The sequence below is a fragment of the Colletes gigas genome, unplaced genomic scaffold (assembly GCF_013123115.1).
Source record: "Colletes gigas isolate AHSC1104 unplaced genomic scaffold, ASM1312311v1 Colletes_gigas_Sc00039, whole genome shotgun sequence".
Taxonomy (NCBI): domain Eukaryota; kingdom Metazoa; phylum Arthropoda; class Insecta; order Hymenoptera; family Colletidae; genus Colletes; species Colletes gigas.
Genome location: NW_025106668.1, coordinates 539,323 through 566,888, shown reverse-complemented (window position 1 = coordinate 566,888; position 27,566 = coordinate 539,323). Strand labels below are relative to the sequence as shown.

General features: G+C 34.8%; 2 protein-coding genes across 5 annotated transcripts; both read left to right on the top strand.

Annotated features, from left to right (window-relative positions):
• Positions 1–6,421: 6,421 nt before the first annotated feature.
• Positions 6,422–13,717, top strand: LOC122402762 (DNA damage-regulated autophagy modulator protein 1-like). Of its 3 annotated transcripts, none has more exons than XM_043405824.1 (8): positions 6,422–6,608; positions 8,784–8,878; positions 9,995–10,116; positions 10,201–10,427; positions 11,880–12,018; positions 12,085–12,242; positions 13,169–13,276; positions 13,473–13,717. In XM_043405824.1, exons 2-7 carry the CDS (start codon positions 8,808–8,810, stop codon positions 13,235–13,237), a joined length of 786 nt encoding a protein of 261 aa, XP_043261759.1. In that variant the 5' UTR covers positions 6,422–6,608; positions 8,784–8,807; the 3' UTR covers positions 13,238–13,276; positions 13,473–13,717. The 3 variants fall into 3 exon arrangements, with proteins under 3 accessions (XP_043261759.1, XP_043261757.1, XP_043261758.1); XM_043405822.1 differs by having other exon boundaries at positions 6,587–6,715; XM_043405823.1 differs by lacking the exon at positions 6,422–6,608 and adding an exon at positions 7,644–7,844.
• Positions 13,718–14,931: 1,214 nt separating this feature from the next.
• On the top strand, positions 14,932–26,222 carry LOC122402760 (transcription elongation regulator 1). Of its 2 annotated transcripts, none has more exons than XM_043405821.1 (18): positions 14,932–15,181; positions 15,741–15,999; positions 16,082–16,171; positions 16,241–16,435; positions 17,115–17,358; positions 17,518–17,736; positions 17,824–18,027; positions 18,107–18,377; positions 18,513–18,745; positions 18,811–18,971; positions 19,046–19,254; positions 19,348–19,498; positions 23,585–24,031; positions 24,648–24,857; positions 24,944–25,210; positions 25,276–25,353; positions 25,451–25,674; positions 25,744–26,222. In XM_043405821.1, exons 1-18 carry the CDS (start codon positions 15,027–15,029, stop codon positions 25,745–25,747), a joined length of 3,621 nt encoding a protein of 1,206 aa, XP_043261756.1. In that variant the 5' UTR covers positions 14,932–15,026; the 3' UTR covers positions 25,748–26,222. The 2 variants fall into 2 exon arrangements, with proteins under 2 accessions (XP_043261756.1, XP_043261755.1); XM_043405820.1 differs by having other exon boundaries at positions 18,796–18,971.
• The last annotated feature ends 1,344 nt before the right edge of the window (positions 26,223–27,566 follow it).

Sequence of the window (27,566 nt, the reverse complement as noted above, 5' to 3'; positions counted from 1 at the left end):
ACATTTTGTTATTTTCCACAATGAAGTGTAACTGAATTTTTGAACATGATCGATCTCCGGGTGCATCGTTACCAAGGAAGCGATAAATTCAAATTGACAAGCTCTTTCATAGTGGTATTCTAGTCGCTAGGGAACGGATTAAATCAGGCATTTCGAATTTCGAAAAATTTCATGTAATAAAGGAAATACGAGATTATAGGATACGAATTGAAATCGTATAAAATTGTCACTATTGGGACACTACCTACAAAGGAAACCTAGTTCCTACGAGCACCTGGTGGGGGACGGGGTCCCTCAAACCTGGGATCCTTTCTAATTTGTCGAGCTGTACATTTGCAGTTACTTTCTTCGAATTTGTACCGTACTACTTTGTAGATATAAAAACGCGATTTCGAGCCATGAATTTTTGGACAACGAATTGGTTTTCGATGCGAGGGATATTATTGTGCAATTATATAGTATGAATTGAAGACCGATTGAAAGATGAATAAACAGAGACGGGCAGAATTTTATTGCAATAATGGATGAATGAAAACTAAGGCAGGTAACCCTCCTATAACGCGGTAGATAGGTTCCTAGAAAATGCCGTGTTCTATGAGACCCGGAGCCAGTATAAAAAGGGGACGTTCCGGAAACTTATTAAAAACAAATGTTTTTTTTAGATTCTACATAAGTGAGTTAACTTTTATGAAAAATATAAATGTATGTATAACGCAAAACGAAAAATATTATTTTAATTTAACACCACCTTAATTTAATAAATTATACTATAGTTCATTATTTTAAGGTAATTTAGTTTTTAAATATGATAAGCAAAAATCATGTTATAGGGTGTTGCAAAAGCACAGCGTTTTACAAAGGTTTTTGCAATTTTCTCATCGTGTTGTAGAAGGGCTACCTGTATAGCGATTCGATATGAAGTATGATATAATACGATTGTAATTTTTATATCTTTAGTTTGTTATTCGAAGTTTTGATCCGCATCGGAATTTTGTTCGTCTCTGTTGCGTTATTTAGGCTTGGAAAGAAGAGTCGTTTGAGGAATTGATTTATTTGCGTTATCATCGCGCTGCCTTTTAAACATTCATCTCGTTTGTTCCAGTTTGATTTAAGGTACTGTTAGAAATGGTATTAGCGATAGTTTGTGAACAGTGGCGACCTAATCTATACAGCGTTCAGCGTTCGATGAGGGCGTAAGATTCCGGTAAAGGTCGCTTAATTCACGGTGCGATTAAGGACAATAACGTCGGCTTTCGACGAGAGGAACCACGGAAACGTTCCGTCCACAGGGGAATAACCTCGACTCGCGTCGGCGTATTTGTTTTAAGCTTCGTGCCAGTTCACTGCCACGTGTAGATGCACGGATTGAACGATCACCGATTTACACGAACTCAAAACTAAACAACCGATCCGGAACTTCGCTATTTAATTTTGCAAAAGTTTCATTCAAAATTTCGATTCAGAAAGCGAAGTTCCAAAGCCAGAACCATAGTAAAATGTACGTAAAATTCTGCCGATTTAACAAAGATGGATTGCGACGGATACGTTTAATTTTCTCGACGAGAAATATATTTTTAAATTAATCCCAAAATAAGAAAGTCTTCCAAGAAAATAAATTTTATTCATCGACAACGTAAACGTTCCCTATCGATTTACGATTAATTACTTTGTTTATAGTATATCTGATATTGACCAGCAAACAGGCTTGAAATTAAAAACTGATAAACTGGAATCAATTTAAAAAGTAAGCGAAATATAAAAGCTTCTGATTTTAAAAATATATTTCGATGTTTAATTGTACCGTTTTAAAGTGTACGTTTTGTTAGAAAATCTGACAAAGATGAGCTCTTAATCTCGTCATTTCCTGTAAATAAAATACTCGAGGATGAGGATGCCTTTAAGCGTACCGGATAAAAATCATTTTATAAGTTTTAAAAGTCGATATCTTTTACACTAGTAATGTTTGTAACGTATTGTTGAACGTACATTATTTATTAAATTATTATAAATATATCTCTTGCGGATAAATTGTTTGCACGATCGTCGAGTTGGGCATTTCTGATTTTTGAAAAATTGAAATATCTCCTGAACTACTAATTTTACGACGTTACATAGTTAGTACTTTTTTATAACGATTGTCCAGCTGAATCGATCGATGTATTAAAAAATACCTCGTTCCATTTAAAAAAACAAAGTTGACCTTTATATGACCTTTACGCGTCCGCTCGCGAAAAAACTAATAACATCAGAATATGCTCCACTCGATACCATTCGAGCCTCCGCTGAAACATTTTTTGTTACGAGTAACAATAGCGAGAAAATCAAGATGTCGAAATCGGGTGAGACACCCTGTATATAACGGAAATTAAACTCGATAATCGCGAAGCTTCGAAACGAGAAATCGTGATCGTTTAATTCCTGTCGATGTATAAACCGGTGACCCTAGAGTCTTCTCCGAAGCGAAATCGGTTAAATTAAAGGTCGATGCTTGCATGTAGGCGAAGCTAGCTGAAGGTATTGAAACTAGTCCAATCGAAGCTCGTGTGCAACGATTAGCGGTATAGCGTAAACGACACAAGTATGTAGCCAGATACAAGAATATATCTTTGTACCGTCGTTCGAGACATTTTGAGAGCTTTTCGACGTGCAGCGTTTCTCTTCGGCGATTTAGCGAGCCGCGGACGGTACAAGGTCCAGAGATAACTATTTATATATAAAACTATTTATATTAGTAATTACAGACACATGTCGTGTACATAGACACACTCACTTATGTACGTGGTAATGAGCGTATACGCATGCGTGTGGTAATACGATCTAGATTATTATTAAGGCGGTCTGGATTAATCGGTATTGGAAACGAAACGATCGAAACAAATCGGATCAATGTCGAAACAAAAATTGTTACCTTTCAAATTCGAATAATTTTGTTCGTTGTGATTTCGAGAAAAGAGATTATCGGAAATCGTGAATATCGAGAGGGGAGTATTTAAAAAAAAAGAAAATAAGTAATCCAGTCGCCAAATATTTTTAATCAACGGTGCTTCACGTTTGCGAGATATAAAACGAGCAACGTTTTAAGTTGCGTTCGTCGTATCGTCGTTACCAATACGATAACACGAGACAACTAGTCGACCGCGTCGCGTAAACAAATATGTACAAGGAACAATAATTTACGAACGACCGTTTATCACGCGGTATACAGCAAAAGCGAGCAACACCGAACAAACTGCCTATATTGTAATACTGTAACGTTGTTAATACAAAAAGATGTGATTTTACCAACTACCTCGTTCTACTGTTTTCTCTTTGCGCGTTATCTTCAACCTAAAAAGCTGATAAGAACGAAACGTGCAATGTGCACTATAATAACCGGACCGCAGATGTTTATGCGTTTGTGGGAAATTTTCCTTCTCAGAAAACTATAGAATGCGCTCGATATGGAAAAATATAAGAAATACTTTAAGTAAGATACGATTTATTATGTTCAGGGGTTGAGACAACCCTCTGCGAAGCTCCCGTTTCATTAATTCTATTAATAAGAATATGAATTTGCATAAAGATCCGCAGTCTATTAATAACGTTTGTTCCCGCGAACGATAATAAAGGAGCAATTTTCGTGATATCCATAATGGAACAAAATAAACAATTTATTCACTGATCAATTAAAGCGTGCGGCGCAGTCTATATGAAACTCATCAAACCCAACTATGTTTCCCTTCGTTAACCTACTTTATGCCTGTACATTCCTTCGCAATTGCCTCGATCGAGCTGAAATATCGAGCACACTTTTACCGGCAGTAATTTCTATGTAGCTTTAATTTCGGTTTATAACTTTCCAGTGACATGAAACAAATACTCTTAGATGCATGATGTTGCTATGTGTGTTACATTTTTTTGTAAGCATTGGAGTGTTTGGAGTATTAAAAATTGTAATTTGAGGGGTCTTTGCAAGTAAAAATTCGTTTTTGATTTTTAGTAATTTTGTTCGACGCCCAACAGAAAAATTGTTTAATACTTGTTTGTAGGTACCCATGAGCTCTACTTCAGAAAAAAATTTCATTGAAATATATTCACTATTGTAGGAGTTGCGCCCGTTTGAAAATTGGACCATTTTTATGGGGTTTTTTCTAACTTTACGGGATCAAGGAATAACTTTTTTAATATTGTTAGAATTTCTACATTTTCTTCGCCAAAATACGCGTTGTTTGCCGTTTGAAACATTAAAATCCTCCAATCCGTTCAGAAGTTATGGCGTTTTAAAGACACGCATGAAATTCCAGGGTACCATTTCTGGCCTCACATTAGATTTTCGGTAAGGAATTTTTTTCTCGGAAGTGAGTAGGATTTCGAGGTTATGTCTATTCACCAAAAATGATTATAATTGACCCCAGCAACCGAAAATAATTTTTCCAGAACGATTTGAAATTTTTTGATTTTGTCGCAATACTTTACACCTCGAATTTTTTTCTCGAAACTGAGTAGGATTTTAGGAGTATGTCTATTCACCAAAAATGCTTGTAATCGACCCCTGTAACTAAAAATAATTTTTTCAGAATGATTTGAAATTTTTTAATTTCGACTAAAAATTTCACACCTTCTCGAATTTTTTTCTCGAAACTGAGTAGGATTTCAGGATTATGTCTATTCACCAAAAATGATTGTAATTGACCCCTGCAACCGAAAATAATTTTTTCCAGAACGGTTTGAAATTTTGTAATTTTCGTCTTATTTTCGCCTCTGAATCTCCCATTAAAAGTCTCAGGTGTGACTAAACACCTTTATTAAAACAGGAAACTGTATTGTTTTGGATATATACGCCAAAGAAAAGCGGGAACAGAATTTCCTTTTGCTTTACGAAAAAGACAGAATATTTTTTATCTATAATAAATAATAGATAGCATACTGAAAGAAATTAATTGGAATAGCAGTGTAAGTCGCCGAATATTCCAATAGGATACGAGTGTACATAAAACCCATAATGCAATTTCAATTACGAATCCTTGGCAGCCAGTATGTACATAGTTGAACGCGAATGTTTATTACGCGCATTGGCATGCGAGAATTATCGAACGCGGCCAACTGTGCATCAGCAACACTTTAGCGATAAATTCTAATTCGCTTTAGTCACGATCCAACCATAACACCGATTTAATCCTTGTTGACCAATACTTCCATGATTTACACATAATAAACCCTTTTTGTCATATACGAATTACCATTTGAAAAATTTATAACGAAAATCCACGAAACACTCCACGGAAAGAATGGAAAATGTTAACGCAATACTGTACCTAATATAAAATAAATCATTTTTAAATTTGAAAAATCAACGTTCGCCATTTTATAAAAAGTACGTAAAACAATTGCAACTCGAAATTTCGCGAATTTTCATTACTATCAATGTCATTCACGTTGAACGATTCAGCTGAAAAAAATCAACAGATGTAATTATGATCGAAAATGCTGAGAATGTTTAAAAATGTAATCGCTATACTATACATAACATTCAACTGATCCATTTTGTTGTTACCTTTTTGGCATTGAACAAATATTGCAACTTTGCTAGTTCAAAACGATGCAATTACAATTGAAAATTACGAAAAAATTTAATCTTTTAATTATTACAATCTTGTTGAAAAAATCAACAGATGCCGTATCTCTCCCTTTAAATTTAAAAAATAACTTTCATTCAGTTTGAAAACATGCGAGTAAAACTGGATTCTCAAACATTTAAACATACTCGAGATAAAAAAACTTGTTTCTTATTAGCAAAAGATAGAGTAACTAGTAAAATGGAAAACAAACTGAATTTTGTATAAACAAGGAACGTATAGTACATAAATACAATTAAACGTGAATGTTATTCTTTACTTTTTTCATTAATAATGCTTGTAAATATAAACAATCAACATTTATATTTAGTTCCGACTTCTTATTTACACAAGTCCCAATTTGTCCTATAATCTCTTTCACAAACAAAAATAAAGACATGGAATGTAATAGCAAAGGAGAGAAGATACGCAATTAAATAAAAATCCATCGGTTCATTTTTCTCAAAAGTCAATAAACGTTCGCCAAATTAAATTAAAATATATCCGCGATATTATAAAAATATTTTGTCATAATTTTATCCTATATTATTCCATATTATCCGAATTTTCCGAAAGGAATCGTTCAAATTAATCTTTGAAATTTATTTTGTTCTCACGGTATTAAAATTTTATACCTTTGACTGGAAACGTCGAGAATACACGCTGCTTCTTGTCTATTTCCTCTTAAAATATACCTCCAAAGTGTATTTATCCGAATCTTGCTGGAAAAGTTAACAAACACAATTTCAGTTAAAAAGTCTCTAAAACAAATTAACGGTCACGATTTGAATTGCTCACCGTGTTTAAATTCCAGTTCGAGGGTCTATCCGGGGCGCGAGGTTGAACCCGGATTCTGGATTTCGGGAGAATGGTACCCGCGAAGGACATAGTTGGACGTCGACGTCCGAATGAAACGAACCGCGGTCAGAATGGAATCGACGCGGGGCGCGTTTGTTTCAGCGGTACGCGATCGAACGCGTTAATCAGCGATTGGCAGGTTACGTGGAGCAATAGGTATGTTAAGAGCTGCTGGCGGACAGTTGCCTGAAAGCGCCCCATCACGTAGCCCCAGACACTTTATTTCGCATAACCGATACCAGCGACCCGATCGAATCCTCGAGGTAAGGTGTCAGACTTCTTCTTTCAAACGGCTTAAAACCGATCGTTCGCGGCTTCTATCCGCGTAACACTGTCCCGATCTACCTTTCGTTCCATCGCCTAACATACTTTGCCACTCCAATAACTATGTTTCCCCAGAACCAATCAATCGGTAAACAACAATCGTTACACTGGCATTTTACTTCGAACCAAACGATAAACTCACAGCCACGAATTGGACGATTTACATTCAAACTGCGAATCTTTATGCAAATTCATATTTTTATTAAGAAAATTAATGGAACGGGACCTTCGTAGAGGGTTGTCTCAACCCCTAAATATAATAATTCGTATCTTGCTTTAAGTATTTCTTAGATTTTTGCATATCAAGCGAATTCTGTAGTTTTTCGAGAATAAAAATTTCCACGGTCGATTTATATTCTTTGTAAATTTACTGGAATCGAATACTCTTTATTTGCTTTTACGCTGGATAAATTATACTTTTACGATTGCACGTCATTTTTATAGTTGCACCAAACACTTATTTTATATAGTTTTTTATCCATTCTAATTATATTTATCACGATATGATAACATGTAATTAAACCGTTAATACACTGTAACTAGACTATAAACTGCTTGATTGTTGTGTAATTACACCACATGATTATACTGTAATTGTAGCACTCTTGGAAATGTAATCAATTCTGTTGATTAACCAAGATACCCATGAATAGAAGTATAAATGTATATTTTTATAGGAACTAGATAGAAAAGTACAACTTATCGTTAAACCGAAATTTCTTTTGTCACTCGATGGGCTTAGAACTGTATTTTTTATTCTGCACACTCTGCATAATGCATACAATTTCCATATTTCGGTTAAATGGCCTGCGCACGAGTATGCTTGTACATTTCCTCAATATGTAACACATTTGTTTAAAGTAAGATTCAGAAATCGCGAAAAGTTCGAAAGGCATAGTAGAACACTATCGGGAGCATCGTGTGCAATGAACAAATTAATATCGACGAACGAACGTCAACAACTGTTTCAAATTTAGTTTATAAAATCGAGAGATTATACAGTTTCAAATTGTTGTCTATCGCGGAACGAAATATAATATATTAAAACGATAAATTCCATGCCGTGTGGTAAGTTGGTAATTATAATTAATAAATTTATATTACGTTGCTGCGTTACGGTAAATTGGATTAATATTTTTCACAATCTCGTAAAACGTGATAACGTTTTATTCATCGATCGTTGTTAATTTTAACACGGTGTTCTTTCGAAAAGTTCGAAAGGCTTGATTTTTTGTAATTTGACAATCACGTCGTTGCAATAAAAAAAAACGTTAAGCACGTTACTGTTTCAGTAACTTGAAAAATTAGAAAAATACCAACTCTGGAAAGTTCTGAAACAAATTGTTATTAATAAATACGCGATTGAACAAAAGCAAGTTACAATAGGTTAGACAATGTTCTACACGGTAAACGTATTTTTTTTTTTTTGTGCACGAATACGCGTTTTAAGTCCATAAATGATATACATACGTTCTTTGCATATCTTATGTGCATAAATATCCGCAATCTATTATAGTAATGAGAAATATTACCAATTTATTTTGCAAACGTGGTTTCTTTCGCTCACAGGATAAAAAGTACAATCTGAACAAAATTTTATTATCGATTGCCGTCTTATTTCTGCCTCCAGAATCTTTCGTTAAAACTTCTTTTTTTTCTCTTGTATTTAAGATTTAAGAAACGACCTATTAAGAAATTGTAATTTATGAATATAAGAATGAAACTTGAATGAAAGTTAGTTTACAAATAAATCGAAAGTTTTTATTCGTTATTCGTGAATAGAATCTACTCGACTCTGATGGAATCCTAGTATGTTGTTGATTGCAATCTGCTGGTATGGATTTTATAAATAAAAATAAGGCAAAATTCAAGAGCGACGGAAATCAAAAATCCAGTCTAGTAAATTGTTTACAATTTGTATTAGAAATTACGAATGGGCCATTTTGATCGGTTCGATGGTTCGAGCGTTAATTATAGTGTCTTTATAAGAGGGACATTTTTTTTCAGCACTCCTGAAGGAACTATTCGAGGATGCCTTACGGAAAGTTGCACGTTATCCCGTTGAGCCTGTTCATCCTGATCCCAGTGACGTTTCTGATCACGTAAGTCCGACGAGGTACATCCTAGGCATCGATCTAAGACACAACACTTCTTCTCTTCGTTTCGAGGATCGTCGGAAACTTTGAACCGGACACGATGTTTTCAGTTCTTAAACGCACATTTAATTTCGACGTGAACGCATAGTTCGTTGCCGGCGGAGGCACAGATTCGAACAATGGCCGACGATGAAAACGATACCGTAATTGGAATATCGAGAACCGATGGCCATCGATCAGTTTACGATCGATTAAGGCCACGGTATCGGAAAATACGACGGCCGAGCGTTTTGTTCCCGTTACCGTGATGTAAATCACGATTATTTTTATTCGTTGAGCTACCTCGTGCAGGCTTTTATACCGATGATGACGTCTCGAATGCAAATAGGGATCATTTTTAAACAAATTGACGCTGTTCTCTATAGCCCAAATTATGACACATTAAACCACGAAAACTTTTCGTTTCTGTAATTATTAATTATGTTAGAGTCCTATCCCTTTAAGGGGGTAGACGCGGGTAATGCAGCGCGCTGTATACCGACAAAATTTCCCCCGAAATATGGGTTTACGAAATAAGGGATTTTGCCCTTAGATGAGCAGCTTTTGGGTCGGATGAGGTCTCATTCGAAAGAGGAAGGTCCAATGCAGCGCGCGCTGGTCAGTATCGAACGAGATTGTGTTCACGTTTATTAATATCAACGTCGAAAGTCGAAAAAAAAGAATTGACAAAATACAGCCATAGAATCGAGGTCTTTTTGGGTTACTAAAAGAGTTGTGCAATGAGACTTCATCCCAACAGCTGCTCATATAAGGTAACGTAAAATAATGGATTTTTCTTGTCCATCGTGTGCCTTAAGATACACTGAACAGTGTAAAAATTATACTGGCGTTTAATATTTTCATGATCTGTTGGATTTTATCGTCGTGACCGTCAAAGAAAATCGATCGAAGATACAGTAGCTCGCGAAAGTGTTCGAACGCTTCCAACATCGTTAACAAATCGACTGCACACGTTTAGGTTTTTAAAATAAGATTGCAAGGTCGCGTACGTAAAATTTTATACGATTCTCTGTCCGAAACCATCGTGTGTATCTCTTCACGTAAAAATTGTCCGTGTTTCAGATACACTATCTCAGTACAGTGGGACCACGTGGTGCCAGGATTCCCATACATATCGGAAACCGGCACGTTGTCGCCGGAGTCGTGTATATTTGCCCAGTTCCTTAATATAGCCGCGCTGCTCCGTAAATTTCGATAAGTTTTGCGTCGGAACCTGTCACCGGAAGCTCACGGAGCCGCAAATAATGATAACTCGCGTTCCCTTTCAGTCGCCTGTTGCGTTTACATCAGACATCGGCAAGTATCTCGATGGCACTTCGAAAGGGGCAGCGATCTCGTCGACAAAAAGATCGTTGTCGCGACGGCATGGTGCGGAGCTTTAGCGTGCTTTGGCCTCGACATACTGGCTAATTTTCAAGAAGCTCGTGTCATCGCAGCTCACATGATCGGAGCAATGACCTGCTTCACGACTGGAACCGTCTACTTCTGCCTTCAGGTAAAACAGCTACCCCCGAATATACTTAACCCCGCTCTGATCCAGAATCATCGCTTTTATGCGACGGTCGGCGACCAAATTGAGACTGAATTACATTTTAAGAACGTGAATTTAATCAGTTGATGCACAGGATGTCTCGCAAGGGGAGGTCATGAACTGTCAACCTGGGATTTGAACCAAATTTGGCGGAGTCGTAGGGGCTGATGTTCAAATGTAATCTGTAAAATACTGGACGTTTATGGCCAAACATTTTTGAAAAAAATGACTTTAAAGTTTAAAATTTCCATGTTGTCGGATCGAATTCGTTTGTTTTTTAAGTTTCAGGTCTCGACGAGAGGAACACAAAAGTCCAATACATTTTTACCGTACCATCAATAATTTAGCCAAAGATTCGAGTTTTTTTGTAATGGGATAGATATATATATATATATCGTGTAGTTTTAACGTGTTTTCAATAACTGTGGTAGCCGTGAAGTTAACGTCGAAGAATTCTACCCGGAAGACTGGGGTTCGTATCCCCAGAGTGTGCATTTTGTTTTTTTCGTCTATTTTTTAATTTTAATTTTTAATATAGTATTTTATTTATTTGTAACAGCCAACTATTTTCATAATATTAAAAATTACAATTAAAAATAAATAAAAATGAAAAAATAAGAAAAAAAAGCAAAAGGAAACAAAATGCACATTCCGGGGATACGAACCCCAGTCTCCCGGGTCGAATTCTTCGACGTTAACTCTACGCTTACCACGGTTATTGAAAACACTGTGAAACTACACAATATATATATCCCTTTACAAAAAACTCGAATCTTTGGCTAAACTATTGATGGTACGACAAAAATATATTGGATTTTTATGTTCCTCTCGTCGAGACCTGAAATTTAAAAGAGAAACGAATTCGATCCGACAACTTCGAAATTTTAAACTTTGAAGTCATTTTTTTCAAAAATGGCTGGCCATAAACGTCTAGTATTTTACAGATTACATTTGGACACCAGGTTGACAGGTCGTGACCTCCCTGTGGTGCACCCGGAGAGGTGATTCTGCATGAAAGAAACAAATCGAAAATAAAGAGTAAAATTTCAGTAATTTTTCATTCGATAAATCCATTATATTTTAAGTGAATTTCAACGTAATAAAAACTAGCCTAACCTGAACGAATTTATTAACAGAATTAACAAGAAGCGTGTTAATCCTGTAATTAAGCTCGAGTTTGGCTAAGAATAAAGTATCTGTTTTCAAAAAGATCGATCAACTCGTAAACTAAAATCGACCATCCTATATATGAAAAGGTAAAAGTTGCTCAAAGTAATATTCATTAGAATATATGAAGGTGGACCTTTTCGACAGGTTCACGAAAGAAATATTCTATTCTCCTATAAAAAGAAAAAAATAAATGAATATACGTTACGTACGAAATGAAGATATAATCGGTATCGTTTGATGTTTCAGACGTACTTGAGTCACAAAATGGTGCCAGCGGTGAACGGTAAAATCGTTGTTTACGTACGCGCGTGTCTTTCAGCTTCGACGTTAATTTTAACAGTAGCCACAATTGTGCCCGGCTATATTTCCATGTTAGACTTCCAAGGTAACTTTTCTGCAATTTCCTTTGCGCGGAAGTGTTTGAACAGACCCTGATTCTGCACGTTTGCAGGCAACGATTACAAGAAATGGCTGCCAACAGACGGTGGCTGGGGCTGGCACGTTGCTAGCGCTATTTCCGAGTGGGTTCTGGCGATTGTCTACTGCGCTTTCCTCCTCACATTTGTACCAGAATTTCGTTCAATTAATTTCGAGGATCCTGTGGTCACGGTATAATTGTTACGCTTTCTACTATCTTCACAATAATTACAAATATTCTCTTCCTAAAAGTGTAATTTGGAACCTCTACTGACAAATTGTACGGAGAATATACAATGAGTTAGTAAATTGATCAACCATTGGTGAAAGTACAGTCGTTTATTTAGTTGGATAAACTATATTCTTTTAGGCAGAAATCAGACAGTGCTATGGATATTCATTATAATTCGAACTTGACTTCTAAATTTGAGCATCGCGTGTCTTCCTTTGTTCATTATTCAAATGAAAAGCATTATACGTTTGAATTCGAATTAAAGAATTAAGATCAAAGAATGCGAAAATTATTGTATATTTAGCAAAATATTTTAGTTACGTTTCCGTACAGGAAAAGAATAAGTCGTTGTTTGGATATAGGAAGAACAGATTGTTTATATTTTCCGGTGACAAACACGATCTTTTAGCGTTTACTTTGTCGCTAATTGTAAAATTTTCAGTAATTTCAATAGACATTTGTCTATTTCACGTAAAAGTACTGTCAATCGATGTTCCCCTGTATTAATAAATTTACTTATATTTGATTTCTTCGATCTGAATTTACACGTATAAGAAGAGCTTCATGTTTGAAGAATCACGAAACAAACTTTATAACGAAAATTTTTAGTACTAGGATATCTTACAATCGGTAAAACTTTTTCACCCTTAACTGTTACATGTATATTCGGAAAACATAACTAACATTATGGGGCATTTAAACGCCCCAAAATATTGAAAAATAAAAAACAGCGACTTTCTTGTACAATTGCATTCAATCTATTCTGATTACACACAAATTAAATGTGGTCGCTGTAGTATGAAAATTCCCTACGATACCAGGTAAAAGTTACTAAAAATAAAACTAACCTCAATTTTTAACAAATGTTCCAACACTCTGTTTTCAGCTAATATACTTGGACAAGGATCCAGACATCAATAAGTCGTACAAACTGGATTCACAGATTCCAGAATGATAAAAAACTTAAAACCGGAAACCGAAACTAAATTCTGAGGTACATTGCTTTTGAAATACTCATTTATAAATCATTTGCACCGATTAAGGAGATTCAGGAATGTTAAAGTACCGAAAACATAGAACCTTAAGTAAATTCTAAATTGCAGTAAAAAAATTTCCATTTTATATATGCGTATGTTAAGTCTGAAATATGAGAACACTAACTATTATTTTATTATTCAATTTAACTTTAGGATGACGTCCACTGAGATTGATTTATGGGAAAGTTCGAGACCCTTCCTGTAATTGAATTTTATCAGGCTCGAATTACATAATTTTTGTAGTATTTATAGAACAAGAATAATATTATTTCTAGAAAAACACCGACACATGACGGCTTACAATAAAATAGGAAAAATGGAAAACCCACTGCTATCAGTAGCAGAGTAATTTACTGACTTAATTCTTGCGCGATTATAATGGAAAGTTTATCCAAACGACGTACCAAAAATAATAAAATTAATGTGAAATTTGTCTTTGCGTCTGTTTACTCCCCATATAATCTCCACCCTGTCGACACATTTCTTTTGAAAAAAAAACATAATTACTTAACATTAGCCGATATGTTGAAAATTATTAATCTTGTTCGAAATGGCACGAAAAAAGACATCGAAAATTAGTCTCTGCTCTAGTTACAATAGAAAATATTATCGACGCAGGAAACAGCAACATGTTAAAATAAACGAAAATTTCAGATTTTTTTAATGCATCATTGTATGACTTGATATGTGCACCTAACATAAGACTGGAAAGGTACAAGAAGACTGACGCAATATGGTAAAAACAAACGACTCTGCCACACGCCGCTTGCATCCAACAAAACACAACGCCACACGACACCTCGCGAAGCCGCCCGAAAAATGCCGAACACCTCGATCGTCCGACCGAGTCGCCGTCGATGCACTTAATTATGCCAAATCTAGCCGCACTGACTCGTGTACCTCGTCTGTGCTCTAGAACCCCAAAATTTGATATGATTCAAGAACCTATATTATTTTATACTTTGAACCCTTTTTTAAATGCATCGATGTATTTGCAAACTACGATTGCATTTTTTTTTTTTAAATAAATCGATTTCTTGAGTCATTTTGTGTATAAAAGGCGCGGATAAGCAACTTAAACGCTTATAACTTTAGAGATTCTTCAAATTTCGAAAATTTACTTTTAACCACGTATTATCTTTCAATATTAAAAAATCGAAAAATAGAAAAGAAATAATTTGAACAATTCTTTCATTAAATTAAAATTAAAAAAAAAATTATTTTATTCTTTCGATTCTTTGATATTGAAACAATTGATTAAATGTGTAATCACTCGTTACCAATCAGAATTGCGCCAAATAACGTATCCTTGTAAATCGTAGTGATATGTATAAAACATGACGATTTTATACGTATATTTTACAACAAACGCAAGTTTAGAAACCGTACGTTGCACGGTTAAACTACACACTTTCGTTAGTATGAATTAAATAACTAATTATCAATTGCAGTCTATGCACTAGGAACAATTTGTAAACTGATATCTGAATACCACTAGTAAATAACGCGGACGCCATAATTGCTCACCGCTAGGTTTACCCTACTGTCAGGTAATCTAGGAGAATTCAACTTTTATGTTGGCAATAATATGTTTACGGCTTGCATTGAATAAAATAGTGATTTGTTTGCGGCGTTTTTGTGCAAGCCTGAGGAAAGAGATAAATGGGCGTGTAGAAAAGAAATATTTAATTTCTGAATTATCGTGAAATGGACGTGAGTACCGAACAAACTACCGCGGTTTCGGAAACCGCTTCCAATAATGAACAGGAGCATAATGAGGAGGGCATGGAGGAGACGGAGGATTACGGTTTCGATGGAGAAGATTATAGGCATTTTGTACCTCGAGGACGAGGTGGCTTTAGGTGCGTTACAGTTTTTCTCAACACCCCATACATCCATCGTGTTACGCGTCGTTTAAAATAAGAAACCATAAAGTAAGGTTAAGTCGTCCCATCGCGATGCTGCCTGACCTAATATCCCCGACAGAAACTACGAAGCTTCGTGTTGTCACCAACAACCAATATCTTACTATATAAATAGTATAAGGACGCGACTATTGTTTCTACTTACGCTCCTATACGATGAAATGATTTGCCCATAATTATTATAATACATGTTTTATTGATGTTTTCATGACTGTGTTCTAGTAACAGTATTTGTTTGTCAATATAAATTTCTTACACTTTGGCATATTACATGGAAAAAGGAAAAATGCCTTTGAAAATATGTACGGTGTCTTTCAACATCGAGGATTTAATCTAGGAACGATTTCCATATAATAAAACTATTATGTTCGCGCACATGCTTTTCTTCTAAATATAAAATGTCGAAGCAAAATGAAGCTGATGTCTACTCTTGGGTAAATGATTCAGACGTATGGTACGTAAAGTACATGGTCACGATATATAACAATAATTTAAGGGGTCGTGGCAGAGGTGGGTTTGATTTCCCCATGAGAGGTGGACCTCCAAGGTTTAGAGGAAGAGGGTTTGGACCTAGAGGGCCGATGTTTCGAGGAGCGAATAATGGGTATCCGTTTGAGGGTCCACCTAGGCCAAATTGCCCGCCAGGACCGGCTGGACCACGCTTCAGGGGACCTCCGCCGTTCGATCCTAGCTGGGGACCTATGGGGCCACCAAATTTGATGGGACCACCAAATCTAATGGGACCTCCAGGAATGGTAATTATTTCGATTTAAATGGGACTGATCGACTTTCTCCCAATGAGTTGATTAAGGATTATTTGACTTTATATGCAATTAGCCACCTCCACACATGATGAATGGCCCAATTGGGACAGGTCCGGGACCATACGGACCACCTCCTGGAATGGGACCACCAAATATGAATAACGTAAATTTCGATTTACAGAAAATTGAAGTTTATAGGTATTGTGTTGCAAAACTCGGAACCTTGTTACAGATTCCAGGTCAGCAGCAACCCCCGCAGCAACAGGCGCAACAGCAAGCAAACATTCCAGGCTTAGATCTCAATGGAGAAGTATGGGTGGAAACAAAAACACCAGACGGCAAGTCGTACTATTACAATATTCGTACAAGAGAAACTACTTGGACAAAACCAGAGGGTCCAAACGTGAAAGTCATGGTGCAAGATCAGGTCTGAAATTGTGTTTTGATCATCTATTCTCAACACTCGGACGGTGACACTTGGGGTCCGTTTAAACCCACTCTAGACGCGATACAGATTGTCCAAAAAGATTGGGACCAAACTTATACTATGTGTTACTGAGATCAGATAGATAAAAAAAAGTTCATATAAATTTATGTCCAAAGATATTTTATTGAAAAGATATAAGCTTTTAAAGATATTTGTGATTTATTGCGGCAGTTATAAGAAACGTTCGAAAATTCCTCCCTCTGCAAGAATTAACGATTGTTAAAGTCTTTCAGATATTCCATCTGTATTAAAAATAATAGTAAATACATTTTGAATGCATTCCCATAAATTCATATGAACATTTTTCATCTACTTGTCCTCAATAGCACATGGTATAAGTTTAGTCCCAACCTTTTTGGACACCCTGTATATACATATACGAAAATTAAATGCTATATACGCGTTGTGCTGAATCGAAGTAAATATTGTTTATCTGTAGCTATATTGATTACTATTATTTATATTATAAATTGTGATAATAAAAGGAGGTGAAAAAGCATGTGTGAGTATACAGATTGCGATCCATACGAATGACTGTCCGTCGTCCGAGTGTTAAAGTATATTTCGAATAGTAACCTTTAATTAGTAACTCTACAGTAAGGTTCAATTTTTTTTACAGTTAGAGCAATTGGTACATGGAGCATCCAAACAAACAGCGCCGTCTAACACCCCAACCTCCGTAGCTCCTACCCCAAATCAAATTAGTGAGAATAGAGTTCCTCAAACTAACGAACAACCCACTTCTAATAATGCAGATGCTATGAATCAACTTAGTACTGCTCCTCCTGGTACAGGTCCACCTCCTACACTTGGCGAGACACCAGACATTACCACACAACCATCCGACCCAGCTCAAGCAAATGGTATTAAATAGTCACATTCATTCTGATTTGAGAATTCTAAATGAATAGCCATGTATGGTTCTTAAACGTTTAAATAAGGATTTAACGAACAAACAAATAAACGATTTATTATTCACTTCAAATATATTAAAAGGAGATGCTCGTATTATTAATATTTAGGTGCAGCGCCTGCGACTGTTACTACCACTCCAGCTATGAACACTCCAGCCGTAAATACAAATATGATGCAACCCCCTCCTAATATGATACCTATGCAACATAGAATGCCAAATCAATTTGGTGGTCCAATTGCAACACAATTTGGGGCAGCACCGTTTGGTATGCCACCACCAGGTTTCCAACCTTTTGGAGGATATGGCCCACCGCAAGCAAATTGGGGTAATATAAATTATAAATCTGATACGCGAAAAGTATTTTAATAACTACTAAACTAATTACGTTATTTAAAAACAAAAAAATCGTTAGGTATGCCACAAATGCCACATGGAGTAATGACTCCGCAAACTCCAACAGAGGACCCTGCCATATTAGCACAACTCGATCAAGAACTAGTAGCATCTGCTTTGGTATGGACAGAACATCGTGCTCCTGATGGCAGGTTATATTATTATAACAGTAAAGCTGGAGAATCTGTTTGGGAGAAACCGCAAGCTTTAAAAGATCTTGACAGTATGCTATTTATAATAGAAATTTCCAAACGGTGTGTTTAACATAACAATATTTGTCTTAATTGAATGTCTGTTACTAGGTGCAAAATTAGCATTACGACAGAAGGCGGAGGAAGCAGCTTCTAATACTACAAATACTACTATGGCTAGTACTGCCGTTACTAATAACAATGTTATCACGGAACCTATAAAACAAGAAAAACAGCAAGAAAGCAACCATGAAACCAAAGATGGCATAAAGGAAGCAGATATCAACAAGCCGAAAAAAGAAGAAACATCACCTAAAGAAACTGTTAAACCTCAAGATAAATCTAGACCAATCTCTAGTACGCCAGTGCCTGGAACACCCTGGTATATTATTTTAACGTTGATTCAGTTCGTTTTCATATCAGTCTCGTGCTTGTTTTGATTCGGGAAATTAATGTTTATAGGCTTTATCAAGAAAGTAATAAACAGGCTATGTATTAATTTAATGATCTTTGTTAGGTGTGTTGTTTGGACGGGTGACGGACGTGTATTTTTCTATAATCCTTCGTCGCGCATTTCGGTGTGGGAAAGGCCAGATGATCTTATTGGTCGTCAAGATGTTGATAAAATGGTTTCTAACCCACCGGATGCAATAGCAACTACCAAGCCCGCGCGTCAATCAGATACAAGCGAAAGCAGTGACGATGATCAACCAACACCTGCGAAAAAAATGAAACAAGAAGAAACTAAAAGTAAATATTGTGTGATATTTATACGGCATATACAACTTAAAAATGATTAGGCGGTTCTATTTCAGCTGTGGCGCCTAAAGAAGAGGAGGAGAAGGAAAATAAAAAGACCATTGATATCGGTAAAGAAGCTGCGATAGAAGCAGAAGTCCGAGCAGCTAGGGAAAGAGCAATTGTTCCCCTGGAAACACGGATTAAATCATTTAGGGATATGCTTGCAGAGAAAGATGTAAAGCTTCTCAATTTAAGACGAAGTCAGATAATTGGCGTAACATTAAATTAAATTATTTATAATGTTGATAGGTATCAGCGTTCAGTACTTGGGAGAAAGAACTTCATAAAATAGTGTTCGACCCTCGTTACCTACTTTTGACGTCAAAGGAGAGAAAACAAGTGTTCGAGAAATATGTGAAGGAGAGGGCCGAGGAGGAAAGGCGAGAAAAGAGAAACAAAATGAAGGAACGAAAGGAACAATTCCAGAAATTGTTAGAAGAAGCTGGTCTTCATGGAAAGTAAGTTGGAATTTAGTTAATTCTCTTTGAATTTCGAAAATAATGTCCGTCGTCTAATTTATATTTATACTTAAATTAATATTTTCTATCCAGATCTTCGTTTAGTGATTTTGCTCAAAAACATGGGCGTGATGAACGGTTTAAGAATGTAGAAAAGATGCGTGAACGGGAGAGCCTTTTCAACGAATATCTGCTGGAAGTGCGAAAAAAGGAAAAAGAGGAAAAAACAGCTAAACGAGAACAGGTATTTTTATTTTATTAACACTCTTGATTCTGTTGCAATGCAGACATTACTTTTCAGGATTCGTGCTACAGTATAAGAATTGAAAAATCTTAGAATACTTTAGATATTCGATACCATAAGTAAGAAAAAATGTTACCTTATTAACGTGATAAAAATCATACCAAATTTTTAAAGATACTTGAGAATTAAGGTACCTTTTTTATGGGCTCTTTAATAATTCGTGTACTACATAACATTTATGTATTAATTTTAATGTCAACGATTCAAAACAATTTAAACACATATCTTTTCTTATTAAATTCGATATTCTATATTACCATTTCACTTAATTGCAGATTATATGCGCATTTATTATTTGGTACCTCAATTCTCTACGCGTATCAAATTATCATAAAACAAAAGTTTTTTTTTTTTCGAATACATCCATCAAGCCTTTCCTTTTTCCATACCAAGCTTCATTAATGTTCTCATATTTCATGCATCCTTCATTTTACTCAAAGAAATCATACAGTACGTTATTAAGAATATATCAAATGAAATATAGACATAGCATATACTACATTCGCGATAAGTTAATAGATGCTGAATAAGACTTTGTTCAGTGCCCATTTGTATAAATAAAATTTATATTGGTTTATTATTCGGGAGAGATAATTATATGCTATTGTTGAGTGACATTTTAACAATGTGCGATGATATAAGAAACGAGTAATAAGTGCACAAATACTGTTTTAATCTTAAATAGGTCACGATAACGTTTAATAAATTTATATTTTCAGGGATAATTAATGATTCTTTCAGGTTCTATAGGTATGTTACTATTTTGTTCCACTTGTAAGATTATCTAATATGAATTCCTAAATTAACGGCTGAAGAACACATACCAGGAGAAGTTTCTCTAATAATTCTCTACTCCAGTAGATTTTCTCGATAGACAAAAGTTTTGTAGCTCTAAGATGGGAGATGTAGAGAATAAAATTTTAGTATGTGACGGTTCCTTATGTACTTATGTGTTCTGAACTCTCCACTTCAGTCAGGAGGCAGGCAGGACAGGTTCCGTTTGTGGAGTGGCTTGGTTCTGAAGCTGGTTGGTGGCATGGATGATGTCATCTACCATCCCCACCTACACTGCGTGGCACAGTTGGCACACCCTCGCGCGCCGCATTCTTTACTCCAAAGCAGAGTCATGAGAATGAACGAACTCGGTATTTGTATATTACTCGTAATCCTCGTTACTTCAAAAGATTAACTTTTCCCCAAGATCAAAACCAATTTCAAAGGAATTGAATAAAAATCATAATCAGTAAAAGGGTTATCAAACCCCAGTGGTAGCGTAAATTTCAAACATACTTATAAATCTTATTCTGTTTCATGAAGATAAAGAACCGTTATTTGCTTCAAAAAAAAAAAGAAAAAAAAGGAAGCTACCAATTCATTTTTTGATAAGTGTATCAACATAAGAACAAATTAATTTTTGTCTCATACGTTATTTTGTATTTAATATAATTTTATCGATTTCATAATTTCACTTTTCTATTTCTAATAATTTCACTTGCACGTACAATTCCACAGTTTGTAACAGGGAAAAAGTTTAAACGAAGCGCCAAGTTTTTATAAACAAAGAATGACTTTATGTTTATGGTTGTTCTTATGTCAATACATAGCATAAAAAAGTTTAAATATTAATTGAAAATTTACTATTTTGCATCTCAGATTAATGAAATGCATTACAATTAATGTGATGGTAGATATTTTGATATTTCTTTTTTCTTTTCGTTATTGTGAAGATTACAAATATTTTTACTTACCATGAGATACAATACAATAAATTTCTATAGGAGATTTTAGCAGAAAAAAAAAAGGAATTATATTTGAAGCAACAAGATGAGTATACTGAAATAATAGAATGAGTGTGCTTTATGAAATTTGGTTTGTATCCTTCGGAGAACCTTGACTGCTTTTGTCTTAAGAAACCTAGAAGTGGACTTTGCAATAATTGTGTTTAGATGGAAGTTAAACGATTGTGGCACAAATTTTTTACTACCTGAGAACTATGTAGGATCAGGATCCGAGTAATAACTGTAATGGCAAATTCAAGACCAAAATGTGCCAGCAACTTTAAACTCTGATCACCTTTTCATTGCGAAATAAACATGTGATAAGTTTACACAAATACGATAACGAGTTGTTAAAATTATATTAAAATTATAGGTCGTTCACAAATTACGTAATGGGAATTTGAAGATAAGAAATACTAAATATTATTTGCTACTTCGGTAACACAAAATAAAGGAACCATGAAATTGTTAATAGAAAATATTAAAATGTTACAAAGTATTTATAATTGTAACATGAAATTTATTTCATGGTGTAATCTGATAGCATATTAGATCAGTTTAAAATGTTATTAATAGAGATTTTCAAAGATTACATCGGAGTTTAATTTTAAGATTCTTCTATTCTTATTTGTTAAGAGTTTTATTATACATATATTCATATTATAGAGGGTGCTCGGCCATCCCTGGGAAAAAATTTTAATGGGAGATTCTAGAGGCCGAAATAAGACGAAAATCAAGAATATCAATTTCTTGACTGACGCATCGTTAAAAAGTTATTAACAATTAAATTAAAAAATTTCAAATCATACTAAAAAAATTATATTTAGTTACAGGGGTCGATTACAATCATTTTTGGTGAATAGGCATACTCCTGAAATCCTACTCAGTTTCGAGAAAAAAATTCGAGAAGGTGTGAAATTTTTCGTCGAAATTAAAAAATTTCAAATCATTCTGAAAAAATTATTTTTGGTTACAGGGGTCGATTACAATCATTTTTGGTGAATAGACATACTCCAGATATCCTACTCAGTTTCGAGAAAAAAATTCGAGAAGGTGTGAAATTTTTAGATTAAAAAATTTCAAATCATTCTGAAAAAATTATTTTTGGTTACAGGGGTCGATTACAAGCATTTTTGGTGAATAGGCATACTCCCGAAATCCTACTCAGTTTCGAGAAAAAAATTCGAGAAGGTGTGAAATTTTTAGTCGAAATTAAAAAATTTCAAATCATTCTGAAAAAATTATTTTCGGTTGCTGGGGTCGATTATAATCATTTTTGGTGAATAGACATAACCTTGAAATCCTACTCACTTCCGAGAAAAAAATTCAGTACGGACGGAACTTTAAACGTTAGTAACTTTTTAACGAAGCCTTAATCGAGAAATTGATATTGTTGATTTTCGTCTTATTTTGGCATCTAGAATCTCCCATTAAAATTTTTTTCCCGGTGTGGCCGAACACCCTGTATATTATCATCGTAGAATGCTTCATAGCAATGACGAAAATACAGACTCGTATGTATCTGAAAGGTACTGTATGAAAGAAAAAAAGTAAAACCTCGTTTCGTAATTTGAACGGCTGAAAGTTTTTAATATTTTCAAAATCTCGTGACTATATACTAACGATTGTTTTCTTTTCAGCGAGGGCAGCAGATAAAAATTTATTCATTTTATATTCCGTCTTATCATTAAACAATAGCGTATCTGTTTTTTCTGCTTCTTATACTTTAATGGGTACAAAATGATTCTAGTACATCAATATGCATAATGTTTAATGATGACTCGGTTCCAAATAATTATTCTTTCAGCTATAATGATTATAATTTTTTTCAGCGAAACCGACCAGCTTATTTCATTAAAAATTCCAACAAGTAGAGCCTTTAACGTTGCGATACCTTCTGACACGAACGAATGACATGAATGACTATTTCTTCTACCCTTAACGAAATGTAGTTTGAAAACCAATAAAAAGGTTTGCAAGTTGAAATAGTTTGATCCACATTACAAATCATTCGTTTTTTAATAATATTGTCAAAGTGATTGTAATGTGGTAGACCGTGTAATTTATTGGTCGGAAATATTAAGCGTGCATGATAAAACTGAAACAAGCATTAAAAAAAAAAAAAAAAAAATAAAATAAAATAAAATAAAATAAAGATTCAATTTTAAGACAGAACTGTACAAATAGAGCGTAAGCAAAAGCTGATTGTCTTTCAACGATGAAAACTCTTACGATAAATGCGTTTCAGGTGAAAAAGGAATTCATAGCGATGCTACGTGAACACAAAGACATCGACAGACATTCGCATTGGAGCGATTGTAAGAAAAAATTGGAAACAGATTGGAGGTACAGAGTGGTAGAATCGGCAAGCACGCGGGAAGATTGGTTTAGGGATTACGTTCGTATGCTAAAGGAGGAGAGGAAAAAGGAAAAGGAGAAGGACAAAGACCACCGGCACAGGGACAAGGATCATCACAAATCGGAGAAGAAGGATAGGGATAGAAAGGATGTCGATAAGTACAAGGAGAAATCATCGAAGGATCGAGCTGACAAGGACAGTTCAAAGGATAAGAAACAACGAAGAAGCGAAGCGCCTGCGGAAGAAAATGGTAAAGAGAAGAAGGAGGCAATAGTAGAAAAAGAGAGCGGAGAAATCGAAGACAATGACGATAAGCCGGCAAAGAAGGAAAATGATGTAAGCGGTTTCCAATGTCAATGTTAATTAAAATCAAAGGTTATAGCCGAATAAGTGATGGACATGCGCACTAGAATTTTCCCTCCGTGGTATTCCTTTTTGGCGCGTGCGTTAGCTTTCTGCCATAGATGCAGAAGAAATCGGTTTTTGATTTTTCCTACTACGGCGCACCCCGGCAAAAAATCTGAAAAAATTCAGGGACATAACCAATGACAATATGCGTTTACAGTAATTATATAAATCTAGTGTCTCGAAAGCTTAAATACGAAATCGGTATTTTTCTGCGTTTTTAATTTTTCACGCCCAGAATCTCGAATCGAAAAAATCGGAAAAAATTCGCAAACGCGTATCTCAACAACCACAATGCATCAGATTTTTTTCATAATTTTCGTATTCGATTAAACAGGGGAAATAGGCAGAAATTCGCTAATCCGGATTTCCCCAATAACTACCTTTCCGAACAAGGTAGAGGGTTGAAATTTGCCACAGAATGTTTTTTTCTGATGCTCTTATCGATGGATCCATCGTTTGTAAAATTTGGTTCAAGGGCACATTTGATCCCCTTATTCGGCTATACCCTTTTACCGTAAAGTACATATAACGTTTCTTTGTTTAGAAGGAAGATGCCGAGGATCAGTCCGATTCGGAAGAAGATCGTGAAAAACAGAAACGCGAACGTGAAAGAAGAGCGGAAGCAAGCCTTCGTGAAAGAGAGAGAGAAGTTCAAAGAACACTTGCCACACACCTTCGTGATAGAGACAAGGAAAGGCAGCATCATCGTCACACCGAGGCAGTACAGCATTTCAGTGCTCTTCTTGCAGATTTAGTACGTATCTTGTTCGTGTAACTTATGGTTAACAGTTTTTTAATGCATTCAACGGTACTTGATCGGCATAACACGTGCGTGTGTAGGTAAGGAACGGTGACCTGGCATGGCGAGAAGCGAAACGACAGTTAAGAAAAGATCATAGATGGGAATTGGCGGAGAGTTTAGATCGTGAGGAAAAAGAGAGATTATTTAATGAACACATAGAGCAACTTAGTCGCAAGAAACGTGATAAATTCCGAGAGCTTCTCGATGAAGTGGGAGCTTCTACCGAACTCACTGCATCGTGGAGAGATATAAAGAAATCTTTAAAGGACGATCCTAGATATCTTAAATTTTCTTCTAGCGATCGGGTACGTAATCCGTTGAAGAATGTCTAAATGTGAAATGAGGATTATCACTTTTTTTTTTTTTACAGAAATGCGAGAAAGAGTTTAAAGAGTATATTAAGGACAAACTTGTCGCGGCTAAAGCTGATTTCAGAGAGCTCCTACAAGTACGTTTAAAATGTGTTCTGGCTTTTCGGGTTTCTTATACGTTTTCTACTTTGTATTAAGAATCTGGTTAAATCTTCGATTAAATATTAATTGTAGGAAACAAAACTTATTACTGATAAAACGTACAAAAAAGTACAAGAAAACAATACACATTTAGCAGAAATCGAAGAAATTTTAAGGAAGGATCGAAGATTTCTTGTACTGGAAGCAGCAGCTGCTGAACGAACTCGTTTGTTAATGGGATATTTGGAGGAATTGGCGCGCAGGGGTCCGCCTCCACCACCCACTGCCTCAGAGCCGTCAAGAAGACCAACTACAAAGTAATTATTATATCTAACGAATAGAGAAAAGTATCGGTATGTATTTGAATTCATCTGTTTTTGTTATAGTTAATGGGACCCACATCAAAGCATGATATACATATGGTGTCCAAATAACGAATCAGTGAATGAAACTTATAGCTGTAGTTGAATTGAAGTACTTTACACACGAGATGATTATCGCCTGTAATTATAGGATTCAATAAAAATAACGCCAATTCCACACAGCTAAAAATGTGTGTCATACTGTAAAGATGCCATAGTGTAAGCATATCATTATTTGTTGGATTACTTTAAATAGATAATAATTACAAAAGGATTATTAGCAATATTATATAGTAATATCATAAAGTGCGAATTTTATACATATTTTATCCAGGTTTGTTACATAAGCACCCCCATTACGAATATTTTGTATGAAAGTTACACGGGAATTGCAACGACGAGAGTTAATTACATTCTCGAATAGTTTTAAAAACATGTGCAATGAGTTTCTGTAAACTGATGTTAAATTTAATACTTCGAAAATGTAATTCATGTATCTAAAACGAGCATAATCTACGACAATCATGCACGATATTTTTACGGAGTACAGTTCAGAAGTCGTGTTTTCAATTTTCAAATTATTTTCCTCGCGCAGCTCTGTTGGATGACGAACCGTAAGTATCCTACAAAATATTCTCATCTGAAATATTATTAGTTTTACAAACAACAACAAAAATACATACATGTACAAAAATTAATATATTATCTACAGTAGCATTATTTAAAATGTATGTATGTATGTGGCATTTTTACGATCCAAAATTTTTAACCTGATGCAAGCAAAATACAATACAAAAATATATTTTATCCAATAAATCATTATCAAAAATTCCAACGGATCATATTCACATACACTTCCCAGTAATCTATATTTATGTATATTTTATTTTTAATATTTTATAGCATTTCATTGCAGATGTGACTTTCGTATAAGCAACGAAGAACATAATATTTAAGTTAACATATTAAAGTACTTAAACATTTGGAATTTACACGCGATAATTTGTACATTTTATTTCATATAAGTAGCATTAAAGTGTTTATTTAATGGGAATGCGATTATTTTTGCCCAAAATATAGTTTCGACTAACGCAACCGTAAAATGTTATAATATTACAATATATACATAATGTACATAATAGATTTAATACAATTTTTGCACGTAATACTATAAAGAAACTAATTCTATTCCAAATAAAATGTCAATGTATGGTCTTATTTAAATCTAAAACGAACAGAATAATTTATTACAGTGGTACAAATATATTACGTGTATTATTAGTATTAGGAACTTCAACGCCAGTCGAATCGCGCAGTGATTTCAATGCTAAAACAAGCGGAGACTTCAACGACTCTACTACGAACAAGGTATGACATCTCATCGCATTTTGCTACATAGGTATTATACATATAATTTATATCCGTCCAAAAATACATTTTAACTACACCGCATGTACAATTCAATTGCAATTTCCTAAGAATATTTCAAAATTCTTAAGTAATTTAATAAATAAAATTTGTATGCCTTATAATCAATATTAAATATTTCTTAATTATTTTTGGCATCAAGTATCTGCAAAAGTACCTTTGAATTTTATTGCACGTATACAGGGTGTTCACAGAAATACTAGTCAACATTTTTTTCGAAAATGATAAATGAATGGAAAAGATGAAAAAAATTATTTCAGTTGTAAATATCGGGGAGTACTTTATTATGTATTAATTCTATTTAAAATTATTGCAAATATAAAAAATTGATATACACTATTATGTTGGTCATAAAAAACAATAAAAATTTTTCGATACATTTGTCGTCATTTTTTAAGAAAATACTGGCTAGTATTCCC

Bases quoted from the DNA above. Each gene is read 5' to 3' on its own strand.
- LOC122402760 (XM_043405820.1), top strand. From the start codon at position 15,027: ATGGACGTGAGTACCGAACAAACTACCGCGGTTTCGGAAACCGCTTCC. The intron at 17,359-17,517 runs GTATTAAATAGT...ATTAATATTTAG, and splicing joins CGACCCAGCTCAAGCAAATG to GTGCAGCGCCTGCGACTGTT. The intron at 17,737-17,823 runs GTAATATAAATT...AAAAATCGTTAG, and splicing joins CCCACCGCAAGCAAATTGGG to GTATGCCACAAATGCCACAT.
- LOC122402762 (XM_043405824.1), top strand. From the start codon at position 8,808: ATGCCTTACGGAAAGTTGCACGTTATCCCGTTGAGCCTGTTCATCCTG. The intron at 10,117-10,200 runs GTAAATTTCGAT...GTTCCCTTTCAG, and splicing joins TAATATAGCCGCGCTGCTCC to TCGCCTGTTGCGTTTACATC. The intron at 10,428-11,879 runs GTAAAACAGCTA...TTGATGTTTCAG, and splicing joins CCGTCTACTTCTGCCTTCAG to ACGTACTTGAGTCACAAAAT.